The sequence below is a fragment of the Ptychodera flava genome, chromosome 17 (assembly GCF_041260155.1).
Source record: "Ptychodera flava strain L36383 chromosome 17, AS_Pfla_20210202, whole genome shotgun sequence".
Taxonomy (NCBI): Eukaryota; Metazoa; Hemichordata; class Enteropneusta; family Ptychoderidae; genus Ptychodera; species Ptychodera flava.
The window spans coordinates 31557558-31576629 of NC_091944.1; the positions used below are offsets into that span (position 1 = coordinate 31557558).

The following is a 19072-nucleotide window of genomic DNA, read 5'->3' on the forward strand; positions in this document are numbered from 1 at the left end:
TTGCAACAAAATCAATGCGATTCAAACAACAGTAACAGCAACTAATGTTTCTTCAATTTTATAACATGAATTAGACGAACAACAACAACGACGACGACGACGACGACAACAACAACAACAACACGATTGTAAGTTCCCTGTACTTCAGCTCAACATGTACTGTATGGTGTATTAGCATATAAAAATGGATTCAATTAACTGGACAGTTAGTTTAGAGTTAAACTAGAAACAGATGTGACATTATCTCGCAACGATGCATATATTGCTAGTCCCGTCTCACAAGCATCACGTCAATCGATTCAACTTGAAATTGACAGCGAATCCTTGTAGGCTAAACCCAGAGACAAATTTTAAGTGACCTCACCAATTTTTTCCTACCTTATGCGTAAATAATAACGGCCACCTGTTTAATCCCCTAAAGAAAGAGCTGAAGGTGAAACCGTTTATCTCAGTGAGCTTGAAAATTCGTCGATTAGGCCTATATCATCAACTTTGTTTTCATCTTATAAATGAAACTTGAATTATTTATCCATACATCGCAGTGGGCGAAGTGACTGTTTTTATCCCTCCGTTTGCATTACACAGGATTGAAGGGTGACCTCACTGAGAACAACATATGTGTAACATTAAATTTTTTCCGGCACCGTGTGATCTCAGAAGTGCGCCGCAGTCGACGGAACAGTGAACTTCTGGCCCTGGTATGTCATGTCACATGTGTCATGGTGGGTCAGCAGCTACGTCATCACTCGTACTGCAGCAGACAGCCGCTTCCGATCTACGCTGTTCGTAGTGTTCGGGTTGATTGAGGTCGAGTTGTTTGGATTTGCGTGCACGAATGATCCCTGTTCTCACGACATCGGCCTGTTTGTGAATCCAAGATGCCCGTAGAAGTTGTAGTTGAAAACTTCATAGATGGAAAGTATGTCTCCTGCGATGCACACATCGACAGTTACGACCCATCCACCGGGGAGGTGTGGGCAAAAATTCCGGACAGCGGGGAACGAGAGGTCGAAATCGCTGTTGGCGTCGCAAAGAGAGCTTTCGCATCGTGAGTATTTGTGTTTGAATTTCGTTCTGTAGTGGAGTGTATAGTACCTAAACTCTGTCATGTGCAACGAGTGAAGCAACGGTAAATACGATGTTACATTTATCTCAAAGCACGCTATCGTCGGTTGGCTGTCTGCACCCTCCTCGGTTCGCTGAGCAGCACATACACATCTCAGCGAGAAGGCGATCGAGCAGACCCAGCTACATGTCGCCCCATTCGCATGTGGTTATGTACACGGTAAAGGCCCCTAGGCCCCTTTGACTTGTAACCAGGGACATTCGCCATGCCATGTAACCGCAAGCGACTCTGTACCCACTTTCTTGCTACCTCTATGGTACTCATAATCATTGCACAAACCGATGAGCGCCAGTGATTTGTCTGGGGCATCTCTTGACAGTAAGTAGGAAGACACATTGGACCAATGATCTGCCAAAAATCGATGAAAACTTTACCTTATGCGACCCGGACCACCCACAGGTACAGGCGCTCGCAGTGTTGCTTTGTCGATCGAAGGCCAGCCAAAACTGTGAGGCATGGCTTCAAAAATTCGACCTTCGATGAACCATAGACCCTCGAGAAAAATATCCAACCGAACCACACTGCGAGCACCTGTGGTGGCGACCAGGTCGCCCTCGATGTATAATGAGTTTTTCACGGCCCATAGTTAGCTTAATATTACGGTATTTCTAATCTCTACCCGGTACAGATATACGGGGCGGAGGGGGGGGGGGTTATGGCGAAACACCCATTTATAGCAACACATCATTACATAAAGTGGCTTTGCATAGTGAATCCCACGGTTCTAAAGCCTAAGGTGAAACCAGCAAAATGAAATTCAAAGTGACAATAAAAGCTCATGCTATAACCAGTATCCAACCATACAGTATTGTTCAATTTGGCTGGGTATTGTGACAGGGTTTTCACTAGGATATCTGACTAGGCAGAATTTGAAAGTACATGGGGAGAACATGCAAGAGGCTGCATGAGGAGGAAAGTGTCAGAGGGGATGTCCTATCTTACGTGGAAAATTTTGAGAATTGATGTGTGCAATGGTGCAGTCTGGTGCAATCTGAGACTGTGAGAGATGTTTCAGTTTATTTTGCACTCAGTAAAATTGTTTGAAAATGACATTGAACACTGATATTTTTATTGTCAGTTTGGTTGTTGAATATTGTTACTGAGTAAAAAACAGTTCTCAGTTTGCAAGAGATTGAAGACCAAAGATATGCAGGAATGGACAATCTTTGATCTTTTTGTGTCATTTCTCCAGCTGCCAGCTTCCCGTGAAAAGCCTGAAGTCAATTAAAATATATGTTTCTGTGATAATAAAGGATGAATTTTACAACAGTTCACTTTTATTCTAGATCCAGTAAAAATTTGAGAAATGGATGAGTGCAATGGTGCAGTCTGGTGCAATCTGAGAGGTGTTTTCTATATATACTAGTAAAACTGTTAGAACACCCCAAGGGGGGATAGTATGAGAGGGGGGTGTGCCCCCTCTCGCATTGAAAATTTTGAGAAATTGATGGCGCAATGATGCAATCTGAGAGGGTTTTTCAATTTATTTTGCACCAAACATTGAGTAATCCCCATTTTCCTCTCCACATTTTGAGCAACCCCCTTTGAAGTTTTCAATTTTTCGAGTGACCCCCCCCCAACGACGTAAATAATGATGGCTCCATAATGTGGTAGGAGGGGACTAGCGGTAGACTATGGCATGTTTAAGCAATAAATCCCACCCAGGGACGGTATACCACAAGATTTTGACCAGTTCATGATATATGCATAAGCGATAGCAAGTGCATACTGGTATATGAAGTTAACTGGTCAAAACCGAGAGGTATACCGTTGCTGGGTGTGATTTATTGCTATTATATCATCACAGTATATTTAAATTCAGGCATGGAACGCCAAAAAATATATGCCAGCTGTGGTATAATGCGAATATGCAAGTTTTTTCGCTTCTTGTACAAATCAGACCACTGCATTTGCACTATTAATAATATACTGGTATATATTTAAGCAATATTTTAAGCACACCCAGTGACAGTAGTATACCATGAGATTTTGACCAATTCACAGGACATATATGCAGGAGCGATAGCGAGTGCATATATGAAGTGAACTGTTCAAAATCTCATGGTATACTGTTGCTGGGTGTGATTTATTGCTATTATATCATAATAAATATTGAAATTCTGGCATGGAACGTTAAAAGCGGATTCTTTGCTCAAGCTTAGAGCTTGGGTGTATGCCAGCCATGGTATATCACGAATATACCACGGTTATTTTTGCGTCTCAACCAATCAGATTGCTGTATTTGCACCATCAATATACTGGAATGATGTAATAGTAATAATATTGATCTGCAAATGCAGTGATCTGATTGGTCGAGACACGAAAAGAAACATGGTATATTGGTGATATACCATGGCTGGCATACATGCGAGCTCTGTAAGAGCAAAAAACATCTTGAAATCTCTTCAGAGTCATACTGGTAGTCAAGAATCTACTGGGTGAATGCTTGGCTGTAAATGCCAACAGAAGAGCCCTCCCTTAATGAATTCTAATTGTAGAAAGTGGTACATCCCTGAGTTTTTCATGGCCCATGGTTAGCTTTATCTCTACCCAGTACAGATAAGCGCTCAACAATGTGGTTAGGTAGTGTCTGGCAAAAGAAAATGTTAAGCAAATGCAATATTGGGGCATGGCAAATAGCCAGCTAACTGAATGGGGAGGGGGTGGGGTTGTTGCACCAGGGGGACGGGCAGGAGAGGTCCATTGTGCTTAATTAGTCAATGATGGGCTTTGAGAGAAGCGAAATGTACATTGCTACCCTAAGAGTCAGTACAGTTCAACCTGCATTGTTTAAAGTCAGTACAGTTCAACCTGCATTGTTTAAATGGAGGAACAGGGGGTACTGTAACAGATTAATTTCTGTAGGCATAATTATAAAATCAAAGTAATGATTTACTGTGGCACATTTATCTGGAAGAGACTCAGGCTTTCCTTACACATTTCAATTTTCAAACTACACAGTACCTGATACCTGCAAAGGAATGATTGTGTAACTCTCAGAGCTCCATTCATATTCTTTACAGAGAGACACTCAAGGTAATTGTTGAAAGAAGTAATTACTTTAGAGTCTTACGTAATGTCTTGATTGTGTCTCCTACAGTCCTAGATAAACCATGGACATGGTACGTCCATGGATAAACTAGTACAATGGACACATTCTCAATAGGCAATGCTAAAACCATTGTGAGTGATCTGATTCCCTTGTCTGCCTTGTTAACCAGTGAGTAAGCAGTGATTTATCAAGGATGAAGCATTTTGTTTCCAAGTAGTTCTGATGATTTCATAGTGTGATGTTATTATAAAGTGATACAAAGTATTAAGCTTAACAATATTAATATAATATTTCTAATCAACATGTCTCTTTCCTTGAAATTGCGGCAAAGATTTAGCAAGATTTCACTTATTAGATAACAGTTACGGCAGTTCTTGTACATCAAAAATTCAGTAAATTCTTGATTGGAGTCAAACTCACCGTGAGTTATTTGCCAGTTGAGCATATAGCTCCAGTAAGTTGTGACAACTTACTGTACGTGAGCTATACTCACCTGGCAAATAAGTCTAGCACTCAAAAATACTCAACTGCATCCCCAGTGAAGGATTTATTTAATGATAGGAACAAACTTATCAGAACAGTTTGATAATTTTGTACAGGTCTATGACAGGCAATGACGGATTGAAATATGTACCAAGGACATTTATCACCTTACCGGGTATGAAAATGTACACAAGATATGTTTGTATGATAACTTTGTATTGCTTGGATGCCATTTTAAGGCTTATTCTGCCTCCTCTATTACTGTCCCTTCTACCAAGCAGGGTCCGTACACTCCACGAAAAGTCCTTGAATTTTAAAACGTCCCGATAAGTCCTGGAAAGGCCCTTGAAAATGAAATTGAGTCTTGGAAGGTCCTGGAAAATTGATAATCCATCCCAATTTTCAAAAGCAAGATAATCAGTCATGGCATTGTGGTAATGACATGTAAAATGATATTAAAAAAATGATACATGTTAAAATAGATATTTGAAAAATGGTATTTTGTACCCAAGAAGGTCCTTGAAAATCTTGAAAAGTCATAGTCCTCAAACTTTATATGAGTTTGAGTGTATAGACCCTGGCCAAACCAATAAAAAGCCTAGCATTAATTATTATAAGCCAAAACTGTATATATTTTCACCCTCCAGTCTTGGTGTGGTATGATATGGAGGGTTAACGCAGAAAACTCATGTTTATACGGTATCTCTATTTTCAGGGGCCTTCAAATGTTGAAGTCTTTATTAAAATGCCATATATGAGACATGTTGTCCTCACCGATGTTAACCAAGGTGACCTGATTGGACGTAAGAATTTGCAATGTGATATTAGGTTAATCATAGACCTTAAAAATCACTGCCGTTTTTAAGGTCTATGGGTTAATACACAGTCCCTCCACAAAGGGGACTATGGTTGAAACCACACTATAGTTTATGGCCAAGGAACTCTCACAGTCAAGAACTGCCAGTTAGTGCAGTTCAGTCCACAGAAACCCATTCCACAGTGTAATAATTCATAATACACCGAGACATATATGGATAAGCAAAGCCCAGGGCCAGTGTTTGACTGTGAACATATAACATGTGAGGTTGTTGTTCTCTATTGCTTATCTAACACATGATTTGTGAATGACAAGATAAGCATGTCTTTTGTTTACTTGTTTAGGTGCTGCTGATAATGTATGCATAATACAATAGTAAGGTCATTCCCAGGTCATTGATCATACATTACATTACATTGGCACTGCTTTCTGTCAATTTGAATTTTTGAACTGAAAACATTGTCCTGTCCTCCAATGTACATACACACATATCATAGACATAATTTATATCTCTGCTTTGTTGATATGTTTTCCTGTGTACAGACGCATTTGATCATTTTGCATGATATGGCATTAAAGGATGTCAATCAAAAGTTCATCTTAGGTCATTCACTGTGAGTTAGTAAGTGTAGGGTGTCATACATTTCTGTAGCTGTGGAAACGCAGCTATCTGTTGGCGGGGTAGCGGGGATCGCTATGCGGGTCAAAGGTCAACGCCGCCACGGATAGCTGCGGGCCACCTGCCATCGAAAGTGGGTCTATTACGACGACACAACATGTATCGGAACTTTGAACGGGAAAATAAACCAAAGTGAGCGTAATTCAATAAAATGACCTATACCTGCCTGAACTCTGATTATTGCTCATTCCCTAACTCCTTTTGTGAACAAAATTCCTGGTTCGTTTACGTAATTCGGCCGATTTTCTAAGGAGTATTCAAGATTTTCACTCCAGCAGCGAACTTTGACTTCTATTGATATGCTAATAAGGATGTCGCTTGTTCGAACGTGATTATTAGCATATCAATAGAAGTCAAAGTTCGCTGCTGGAGTGAAAATCTTGAGTACTCCTTGGAAAATCGGCCGAATTACGTAAACGAACCAGAAATTTTGTTGTCTCGAATCGTCACTGGCATCAGACTTTCGCCGATTTGTTTCATTAGTCTTTTCAATCAGTGAAAAACAACGCGACAGTTGAACGCTGATATGGTATCCGACTCTGCGCTGATATGGTGCCGGGCGATAAATTCCACATTTCCAGACAAATTATCCTCTTTAACAGAATGCTGTGCACCAGCATAGAGGTATATCCAGATATCTCGAATTTCGAGACTGAAACTCGAGTTATTGCTTCAACTTCGAAGGTTGAGGGAAAGTATTGCCAAACGATGTTTTACATCGATCAAACTTTTTCTGAATGAACAATCAAGAAATAAAACTTGAACCTGTACAACTTTACACATCCACATCGTAATCTTTACAAAAGATCGTTTCTGAATCAGTTACTTGGTTTCACACCGTCGCGCGTGAAATAAAACTTGAATTTGTACAACTTTAAACATCATATGGTAAGCTGTAGAAAAACGGCCTGTTTGTGGTTTTACATTTGAAACACTATCGACAGCTCAGTCGTAAAGTTAAGTGTTGGAATTAAACAATCTCGGAAATCTAGCCGCATTTTTTTTTATATATTTGCACTGTCGATCTTGCCGTTTGATCCATGGCATGTCAGGGAGACGGCTGGTATCAGTCACCGCGTGGTATCAGTTATACCAACGTTGACATATTCATATAGACCCTGGTCGACGTACTCGCTCCCTCCAGATCATTATACACCCATAGATCCCAATCAGAACACCTGCACTTAAGCCTAAAGTTTAGGTTTTACTTACGAAATCATTTCTTGAAAATCTATGGAATAAACTTTTATATTAAACAGTTATTTCAATATTTGGTGATACATTTTAACATGATATGTAATAAAAATTTCATAAAAACATAAATTTAGAAGGTCGTATTTTGTTTGATAAGAAGGCATGCTGCAGGTTTCCATCTGTTCACCCCCATATCAGTGTAAACAGTTCCACTAATAGGATCTGACCGACCGTTACGCTATTCACGTTCGAACGAGCGACATCCTTATTAGCATATCAATAGAAGTCAAAGTTTGCTGCTGGAGTGAAAATCTTGAGTACTCCTTGGAAAATCGGCCGAATTACGTAAACGAACCAGAAATTTTGTTCACAAAAGGAGTTAGGGAATGAGCAATAATCAGAGTTCAGGCAGGTATCGGTCATTTTATTGAATGACGCTCACTTTGGTTTATTTTGCCGTTCAAAGTTCCGATACATGTTGTGTCGTTGTAATAGACCCACTTTCGATGGCAGGTGGCCCGCAGCTATCCGAGGCGAAGTTGACCTTTGACCCGCATAGCGATCCCCACTACCCCGCCAACAGATAGCAGCGTTTCCACAGCTAACATTTCTGATAGTATGAATGGTGTATTTCACCAAAAAACACCATGAGTGAACACCTGCTTCAAGTTCACTGAATGTGTGAGTTGGAAAAATGAATGTTTTAGGAGTTTTGTTTTGAGTTGGTCACCGCTGTTTAATTTGCAAGGCCTTCCCTTATTTACAAGGAGAAATATTAGGTCAATAGGGATGGCAATGTAGTGTACATGATATTGTGTACAAGTCTATATGGTGCTAGGAAGATATCATAGAAAGTAAATATAAAATTCATAATTCCAGATACTTGTACTGCTATCCAAACTATTTGACTGGTGAAATTGCTCCCATCATCACCCCCTCTTACTCAAATGGTTGAACCCTTAACTCCTATGATGATGATGATGGTATATTATGCTGGTATCTAGATATAGATATGCAAAATATTGCTGCTATGTCCACTCCCCTCTTTTTGGAATAATTGTGACTCTAACCCTTTTACATAGTCCACTATCCCCCATAGAAGACACCATCCATGTCCAATCCTTTTCAGAGACAGACCTCATGAAACTCTACAAACATATGTCATTGACAATGACTGGCCTGGACAGTGTAATGAGTTGGTGCAGAGAAATCATAAGATATGGTAGTTCTTGAACGCAGTAAATCATGATATTTTGTTGTCTGAGCATAAAAACAGTTCTTTTGATAAGATTGTGTACATCATGCTGTTGATATCTTGACGTCATATTTCACTGATAAGCGATAATCTAGGCTATGGTGGTCTATAGTCAACAATGAACAGCATTTATAGAAATGCAAAATAATATCACGTGTACATGTTGTATCATGTTTAGAATATTATACATCTGCTTTTTTGATGTCATTAATGTGTGTAGTGGTATGTGAGGCAGTTCTGATGTGCCAGTGATGTATACTGAAACAACTCTCTGAATCAAAAGTTTTCTAATTTTAAATGTGTTGATGTGAAGCTAATAAATTAAAATGATCTAAAGTTGAATGTGCCTCGGGGATAGATATTCAGATTATCAAACTTTTGCAATACTATTTTGATATATGTAAATCTTTTCTCTTTGAATTTTATGTATCATATTATACAGGAGTAGAAATTTTTATGTTATTCATACACAACTATTTATTTATTTATTTAAAGGCCTGTGCCAAGAGTTAGATTATATCGCCAGGAAATGTACTAGACTGAAAGATCTGTTGCTTGAGGGCGCTCTATACGCTTCTGAGTGACAGAGCTTTCAGTCTAGAAATTTACTTACTAGATGACAATTTCAATGGAAAACAAAATGCTATGACACCTCCATAATCTTCTTACAGGCTAGAACAAATGCAAAAAAGTACAGAAAAATTCACAAAAATTGGTAAAATATTGCATCAAAATTTTAGTGGGAAAATTACAGCAGTCAAAGGGTTAATGATAGTTAACCTCAGAATCTTCTTACAGGCTAGAACAAACTTGATGCTTTGGGTTGAGTCGCCGGCCTTTAGGGCCATTGGAAGAAGACTACTTCTGTTGAACTAGATTTCATAGACCCCAACACTGTGTATATAAATTGTTCTGTAAAATGTTTATTATTTAATGTGGTGAACTTAAACTCTGTAAAACAATTCAAGGAGGGTTCACTATCATTAACCCTTTCCTTTGACTGCTGTAATTTTCCCACCAAAATTTTAATGCGATATTTTACCAATTTTTGTGAACTTTTCTGTACTTTTTTTCATAATTTTGGACCAAATGGATATCACATTTCATCAGCTGCAGTTTTTTACCAAAATTTTGGCAAAAATCAGAAAAAAGTTGACTCTGTCAGGTATATCCTATAAAGGTGACAAAAATTTACTTTGGCGCTCAAAGGGTTAAGCAATAGAGAATGCTTGCTTTTATGAAACTGCAGCTGCCACAGATTTACTACACTTTATATGAGTAGCTAACTGACAAACTGTCTCTTAATTCACTTGTCAAGATGGTCAACTACACCAGCTCCAGAGAGGTCAAGAATCTTGAATAAAATAGCAGACGTATTGGAATCCCGTCTTGAGGAGTTTGCCAAGATGGAGTCTAAAGATCAAGGAAAACCTGTCTCCCTGGCCAGGAGTGTGGATATTCCAAGAGCTGTCTACAACTTCCGCATGTTTGCCTCAACCATTCTGCATGTCACAAATCTGTAAGTGAATAACACTTTACTGGTGGTGTTTTACTGTTTAACTTTCAATCCTAACTACTAGAGTTTGGGTCAATCAGAGTCTTGTCTACAGTTAGTTTGGACCTCTGCACAGTGAAATGTTGGTGAAATTGTTAAAACATGTTTAAATTCATTATATGATGTAGAATTTTGAAGTTTGTGCAATATTCATGTATCGTACCAGAACTTCAGTGAATATCACTGTGTACCATGCTTGTTATTAATACCTGTTTCATACTTTACAAGCCATGTACTGGTATAATGACTCAAGCATCAATGCACAGACTGTACATGTGCTCATCTCACTACTAATTTTGATTTGACCAATCATTAAATACGCAGGTAGTAAAATTTTACATTAGAATGCGGCAATTGGGGTGAGCAGGTAAGAAGAGCATGTATATACTAAAAACAGCGCCCTCTGCCAAATGAATACAGTTTGAAGTATATATACTATAAGCCTGTATATATGACAAAGACAAAACTTGTTGTGCACTACTTCCTGTCAGCTTGCAACAAAATTTCTGTTGCAAACCATTCAATTTGAAAGTAACTCAATCATTGCCAAATATCAATACTGTAATTTTCATTATCATGGACCAATTTTCATATCAAATTACTGTGAAAATCAAAGCTACTTTCTTTGTCATCACTGATACTTGTAGCTCAACTGTCATGGAGGACCGAGGGGCTATCAATTACACAACTCGTTCTCCGGTTGGCGTTGCTGGCTTGATCAGTCCGTGGAATTTACCTCTGTATTTGTTAACCTTCAAGATAGCACCATGCATAGCTACAGGGAATACGTGTGTCTGTAAGCCCAGTGAAATGACGTCAGTGACAGCGTGGATGCTGGGTAAAGTCTTCAATGATGCTGGTAAGTCAAAGTCAACCAGCACGTAGATTAAGGTAGAATATTGCTCCTCGGGGCAGATATTCTGACTGTCAAACTTTTACAATTCTTTTCTAATCTACCACTTGTGGGGGCTCATTTTAAAGCCCTTGGTGTAAGAAAAATTTTCACTGTCTTAGTTTTTTGAAAATCGATCCTCCATATGAGTTTACACAGGGATGGCGACCATTTTGAATTCAAATATTGTTAAATCTTGGGTAATTTGTTTCTCTAGTACAGTTTGATCTGAGGAGCAATAATTTTTTATCTGGCCTTATGTACAGCAAATACCCTTAGGATGATGACCTTGATAATGTAAGGACAAGGTATTGATGGCTGATGTCTTGATTAATTGACTTATTAATTGATTAATTGGTCCTACATAATACATGTACCGTTACCTTGGTATACATTAAATCACCTAGCAGTGAAATCAGAATCCAGTGCATACAAGATATGATATAAGGACTAACTATTTTGATATTGTGGAGAATTTCCGTCATGATATACCGGTACAAGTAAGTTTAGATGACTATGGCATGTTGTGGTATTACTGTACAGGATTGCCAGCTGGTGTTGTCAACATAGTGTTTGGAACTGGACCAAAAGCTGGCAGTGCCCTGGTCAAACATCCGGACGTCTCCTTTGTCTCCTTCACTGGGAGTACTGCCACGGCTGAAAAGATACGACAAGACAGCGCGCCATACTGTAAGAAGTTGTCTTTAGAGGTAGGTCAGATGACAGTTCTCGAAACATGGAAAGATTCAGAGCATTATTTGGAGTGTCCCGTTACTTTTGTTAGGGCCAGGTTCATCTGATGATATCAGGTCAGTTTGTGTGAAAACCAGTAAAAGATAACTTGACCTTCATAACATATTTAAACATATGTATGATTTGACTGCAGACTTAAATCATGCAACGACATATAGTACATGTACATGAGCAAATGTATTTTACTGACTTGATGCAATGCATGTCTTGATCAGTGGTCTGTGTCACAGAGATCTTCTGGGAATATTGATGTTCATTTGGAAGACTGTGACCTGAAAAGGGTTAGCCTCTACAAGATATTATCAAATATGTCATGTTGCTGTTGTAAAATTCCACTACTTTGCATCTGTGTTGTGGTTAAAAAGTATATTGTGATTGTTTGACGAGACTACTAGTTGTATCATAGAGACCTTTGCATATCAGTTTGAATACACCAGTGTACGCAGACATTCAAACATGAGATGATAATTCAGTGACATTTACGACATTTGTTGTCATGCAGCTTGGTGGAAAGAACCCTAGTATAGTGTTTGATGATGTTAATTTAGAAGAGTGTATTCCTACCAGTGTTAAGTCAAGTTTTGCCAACCAGGGTGAGATCTGTCTCTGCATGAGTAGAATATTTGTACAGAAAGGCATCTACCAGACCTTCCTGGAGAAATTCGTAGAAGCAGCAAGGTGAGTTGTGTCAACAGTTCTACAGCTAATATGGCCAAGATTGAGGATTGGTACAGAAAGTGTTTTGCTTTAGTCACTAGTAAGCTAGGGAGTCATTAGTGATAAAGATTATTATTATAAATACTTGTACATGTTTCTAAAATGTCTACATGTAGGCCAGGAAGACATGATCAAAATCCCTAGCTGTGTATGCATTAATACTCACATACCTGAATGTTCTCCTCATTTATTAATTTGTGTGAGTATGATATCCACCTAGAAAGTCCAGTTGGTTTCCAGAATACCAGAGATATGGTATGTACAAATTTACAACAAGAACATTGATGTTTTATGGGAGAGTGATCTGTGCCTAAAATCATATATAGCAGCTTCTACTGTTTCTGCTAAAATGTTGCCTGACCAGTTGACACTGTCTATGTTTATGAATTCTGAACTATTTGTAAGTTTTTGAAGTGAAGAACTGATTACAATAAGTCAATGTTCCTAAGTGAAAAACACGGAGGATATTACTCTTGACTTGTTGTCAGGGCAAAGTCGACTATCAGTTTCTGTGACAAGATTTTTGTCTTTCTTTCAGAAAAGATCAAAGTCGGTGTGCCTTATGAAGACACAACAAATATGGGAGCATTGGTCAGTAAAGAACACTTAGCCAAGGTCAAGGGTTATGTTGCCCTTGCCAGGAAAGATGGTGGAATGATCCACTGTGGAGATGGGGTAGACAAGAACCAGACTTACCAGAAAAACATAAACAGGTATACATTGTCAGAAGCCATGACATCAGTTATTAAGTCAGCTGTTCCAAATGTAAGATATCAAGGTGCATCAGATCAAAACCATTACAATTGTAGTGTTAATCTTATGTTTACTGTCAAACGGATACACGTACATGCGGCTGAAATTAAATTATACCTCAAATTTTATTTTGTTGACTGAGATCAAGTTGTCTCATGTAATTGTTTTGTTATATTCTCTGTTCATGCTAGGGTTATTTTATGAAACCAACAGTTGTAACTGGACTGACTGACAACTCTCAGTGCATGCAGGAAGAAATCTTTGGACCAGTTGTCTGCATCACACCCTTTGAAACTGAAGAAGAAGTGAGTCTTTCCATTCTAATGTGATATCCATGAAAGGATGTTGTAAATACCATATTCATTTCTTCGCAATGTAATGTTGTCGGGGAAAGCGCCCTCATACTTGTACAGAATTTTTCCTTATCACACACTGGCCAAGTAGCCCATGAGCCAATGAGCTCACAAGTGGAGATCTGTTTGCATATTGCATAGTGTATGTGTTGTGCATGTTCTACTGTACTTTTGTATGCTGGTGAACAATATCTATTTATGCGGAAGGTTTCATGTCAGCAACGAGATGGATACAATTTTGAAGTGATGATTAGTTAAGTCTTGTCGTGAGCATATGAAGTGTGACATGCAGAATATGTGCAAATGACGTCATAGAATTATCAGTCTGTAAGGACATGTGTTTCAGCTGCTTTGCTACAGATCATATCCTAATGGCAAAAGAAATAATTATGTCAGTGTCACATCCTGAAATCTGTACAAGTTTTTGTCATTCATTTTTCATTATGCAGATGGCAAAGCCAAAGAGGTACATGTATTGTTTTGCCCTTGTTCGTATGGTCCCTTCAAGGTTCACACACTAGTCTCTCGGTCACATCAATGTGTATCGGGAGCCAGAGAGATTATCATATTTGTAATAGAAGCTAGTCACATTGTTAACTCTCCAAGTGGGTACCATACATGAATGTAGGTCAGTTAACATGTGCTGATCATGTATTTAAGTGTGGTTGTTCTGACCTTTTGACCTGCTTTGACGTTTTGCCCAGGTGATTCAAAGGGCCAATGGTGTCAAGTATGGTCTGTCAGCTTGTGTTTGGACAAAGGACGTTGGCAAAACACACAGAGTGGCACAAAAACTACATGTAAGTTTATCCAATTGTAATTGGTTCTCATTCCCTAGTCATCCCTAATTTTGTGTGCAAAAGTCTGGTCAAATCACAGGAAACAAAGAGATTTGACCAATATATGGAGTGACTGGGTTTAATGATGGGAGAATTCCTATTTTGTATCTTATAATAATATTTCCGAAATTATTGTTCTGTACAATACGTTTGTATCTTTATTCCTCTCTCCTAAGTATACATAATTACAAGGCATTAGTGGCTTAACTGAAGGAAACTGGGCCCGTACTGGCTACAGTACACATCAACACCATCCTAAGGGGCATGTTTGCATTTATTCATCACAAAGGGCCCCTCAGGCAAAGCAATGATGAGCCCTGCATCCTTCAGATCAGCTTTTCCAAAGCAATACATTGTGTACAGCATGGAATCTTATTGTTGACTAATGAATTCAATTCTGGCCCAGAATTCAGTCGTCAACAATAATTGTTTACTGTACACATATACAGGATTTGTCGACAAGTTGAACACTGGGAATTTGGAAATGATTTAGAGAATAGAACAGGACACTGAGCATTGGAGAAACTACAACAATATTTGAAATACATCAAAAGTTACATCTTATGGAGCTAAAACAATTATTCATCAAATATCCTCTAATTACTTTTGTTATATTCATAATTAGCTTGTATCAGGTATATATCACAATTTTTCTGTGTGCATAATTGGCAGTCTTGAGGGATGAGGTTGGTAGAGATATAAATCACAGGGGACACTCTATCAGGAAACAAGATCTGGTATTTTTCACTTTAACATTGTTTTTGCAACAAGTATAGGCATTTAATGCTACGAAATTATTGGGAAAGAATTAAAAAAAAAAAGCTCTGTTCTTCTGCTGTCATGCCAAAGTATATAAGGAATAATATATAAGGAATGAGTTTTATCTTTAGCAGTAAGCAGTAATGTTTGGTTTATTCAGAATTTGAGGCCTCAGACCTTTTATACAATACATGAAAAGAAACATTGATACAGACACATTAGATACAAATTAATTTCATAAATACATGTTTATAAATATTAAAACAATAAAGCATTATTGGACACTACTATGAGAGGTTTCCTTTCTTAATCTAGAAGCATAAAAATTATGAATTTTAGCTAAGTTTATCTTTAACTCACTGATCAATTAGGATCATTCAAGATTTTGTTGCTGCATTTGAAGTTAACCCTCAGCCGCAGTATTAACAAATTACTTACTCTGCAGGGTGCTGACACACAGTCAGGTATTTTTCAAAATTTCAGAAACGTCCCTCTCTTTAGACTTCATATTTATGTACAATTGGTGTAGTATCATGTTGAAAGGATGCAAGAATTAGGTGTTAGAGAACACATGCAGGTTATTTAATCAACTAATTAGTGTTTGTACACCCTCTATAATAGGCTGTCAAACATATTTATTTGATGAATTTTTTATGAGTCTCATTGTGACAGTTATATTGAGAAAAATAAATACAAGAAAATGATTATTTAATTTATTTCACATGTATATTGCTAGAAGCCTGACAACGGTGCATACTTAGCTGTCTGTGTTATCATTTTAGAGTTAAACATTTTTGTGTGATATCTTATCATTGGTCAGTATTGTGTCAGAGTACATTGTCAAATTTCAGTTCATGTATTAGCCAAGATGTTTTCTTTCCAATGAAGGTTGGAATGGTGTGGGCTAACTGCTGGTTTGTCCGGGATCTCAATATGCCATTTGGTGGAATGAAGTCATCCGGTCTTGGACGGGAAGGCTGCAAAGATTCCATAGAGTTCTACACGGAAGAGAAGGTTGTCTGCATTAAGACATAATGGAAAAATACTGACACAGAAAATGAGAACACAAAATCATGGAAATATTATATATATTGTTGAATTTGGATGTGTATTTTAATCTTTATATTCTAAATATCATCAAGCAAGTAATGTGGTGTATCTTCATTTCTGAAAAGACCATTCTGCCTTGGTGTGCCCACTGAACTGAGCATGCTTTGTGTGCTAGAGGGCGCTATTTCATGACAACGATTATGAATAATATTTTATCACATTTCAAGGCCTCTGATCATACTAAGGGGCCTTTAAACTAAAAATATAATCATCATGAGCAGACTTTCTTTCACATTGCTGATAGAGGGCACTGTCAGTGACATATTACCTCGATAAGCTCAGGTGAAAAACAACTCATGGACACTTGATATGAAAAGATGATATGATAACACAAATTGAAAGTTATGATATATGTCATTTTTCAGTCTTTAAACTCATGTTTGTGCTATTATGTTAGTACAATTATGTTAAAAACATTGTTTGTGAAATGTTGCAATCTGCTGTGTTGAACTATTGAGGAAATTATTCCGCAGTTTTAAAAAGATAAACTTTTAAGAATTTGAAAACCATCAAATGGTTGATATTTCATTGAAAGACTTTTTAATATGCTTCATGATGGTGCTCTTTTGCATAGCTTGACCAGCATTTGGTGAGGCACGCCTGATTTTTTAAACATGACCCGACCTGGCATATGGACACTGTAACACACCTGCAGTTTTTGTTGAGAGTAAACATCGTCAGCACTGGCCACTGTCTATGTTTGAGCAAACAACAGTGTGCAATACAACCATGTTATAGAGCATAACAAAGATGGAACTGTGCATCTAATAGCAGTGTTGCATATTTTCTCAATAACAATGTCAGCAATCGTTCTTTTTGTTGACTTTTTGGAAGTTCATTGTTTCCTCAAACCTTCAGGCATCCTTTTAATCTAAAATTTCCACGTCTTTCAACTTATCCCAAGAAATGTATGACTTGTTTGCACTTGTTCAGTCTACTTAGGAATTAATTTATTTACTGTAAGTAAAAGTATGCTAGGTTGTATGCTAGTGTGCATAAATTAACTCCCCTGCTGACTGAAAAGATGCAAATAATTCTCATTTTCCAATAAATCAACAAGCCCTACAGTTTGGAATAAGTTTTCAAACATGTCACATTAGTATGTTGTGACATTGTCATTTTAACTTCACTGTACTTGAACTTTGCAACATCAACCCTGCAAACTATGCAACATGAAGAGAACTTGCTAACTTGTTATTTTGGATGCAATGTTATGATGTGGAGTTTTAGTAAACCCCAGCCTTACAGACACACAATGAGGGCTGCTCTAAGCCACTCTTCTGTGATCTAAGACTACCATGGTTTTGTATTCATAAATGGATATCTCATTCCTCTGATTAATAATTCTCAAGAAATTCTGAACTCAGTAAATCTATGCTAATAAAGAAGGCTTTATTGAGATGACACAAATTATCTTGACATTTTGAAATGTCAAAGTGAGTGTATTTGCTCATTCCGAAACAGAACAACAGTAACTGTAACTTCTAAAGATTTTATTTTTTCAGTATTTTTGATCGATGCACCAACTATAATTTCTCTGTCTTCTTCCTACAATATGTTGAAACATCCCAGTATTTGTCTTCTCAGTGCAGCAAGTGTGAGTGATTTGCTGTGTTCCTCGTGAAAATTCAATTCAATGATCTGTCCTGACCTTTATATTATCAATAACTGCACTTTAAGTCACATGTATACAATCCATGTGTATAAGCTGAGTACTAGGTATTTCAACATGTTGTGGGAAGTAGACCTAGAATAGTATTGATACATTAACCCTTTGAGTGCTGTAATTTGTCGCACAAAAATTTCAGTGTAACATTTTACCAATTGTTATGAATTTTCTGTACTTTTTTGATAATTTTGGAACAAATGGACATAAGCTTTCAATGGCAACAATTTTTGACCAAAATTTCAGGAAATATCTGAAAAAAATTGTCTAGATCTGAAAAAAAATTTGCTGGCTATGTTTTATTCTTTAAAGGCAACAAAAGTTGACTTTGGCACTTAACGGGTAAAACAATACTCCTGAAAGGACTTTGTCAGAGGGTGCTTATCTTTTAACACAGTGCTATCCAAATTTTACACAACTCTTGCTTTTTAGCAGTTTTAAAAAAATAGTTGTAGAAATCCTGTCATATTTTAACAAATAAAATACATAAATGAATATATTTTTATAAAATGTGTGATATGATGAATGTTAAAGGGATACAGTCATGGGAACTGTGCTCAAATGTTGTATGGGACCCATACGATGAATGTAAACACTGTATCCAAGGTACGATGGTGATTGATGAAAGTTGAAACATGTCTGTCGTAATGTACCGGTACATCGTATAATTTAAATGTTGCAGCTATGTTTATGAGATGCATCTAGATACCATGCATGAAATGCATTGTTTGTAAACAAGAAACTCGCAGTTCCGACAATGGTTTCCCTTTAACCATGAAAAGAACTTAGTCAGCCAAACTCCCTGGAAAAAGTTTTTGTCAAAATTGGTCAAAGTTACTGTTTTAGTGGCAAATGTGAGTGACCGCTGCAAAAATATGAAATCATAAACAATATTCCTTTTTTTGGACTACTGACTGAAAAATGTGATTTTTCTGAATATTGTCAAATTCTATAACTTTCCACATGTCAAATCAATAGAAATGATTCAAAAGATTGACAAAGGGGCTGACAGGTTTCGCACTGTGACAATGATTAGCAAGTATGACATCATCAAGTTGTTATGCACATT

At 37.5% G+C, this 19072-nt stretch overlaps 1 protein-coding gene across 1 annotated transcript; it reads left to right on the forward strand.

Moving 5' to 3' along the window:
* The first annotated feature begins 719 nt into the window (after positions 1–719).
* On the forward strand, positions 720–18498 carry LOC139116064 (2-aminomuconic semialdehyde dehydrogenase-like). The gene is given in 10 exon segments (XM_070678571.1): positions 720–1048; positions 9925–10125; positions 10809–11020; positions 11597–11763; positions 12309–12488; positions 13067–13207; positions 13210–13236; positions 13468–13581; positions 14334–14429; positions 16116–18498. Coding segments are annotated over 10 exon segments (1455 nt in total). The 5' UTR covers positions 720–878; the 3' UTR covers positions 16263–18498.
* The last annotated feature ends 574 nt before the right edge of the window (positions 18499–19072 follow it).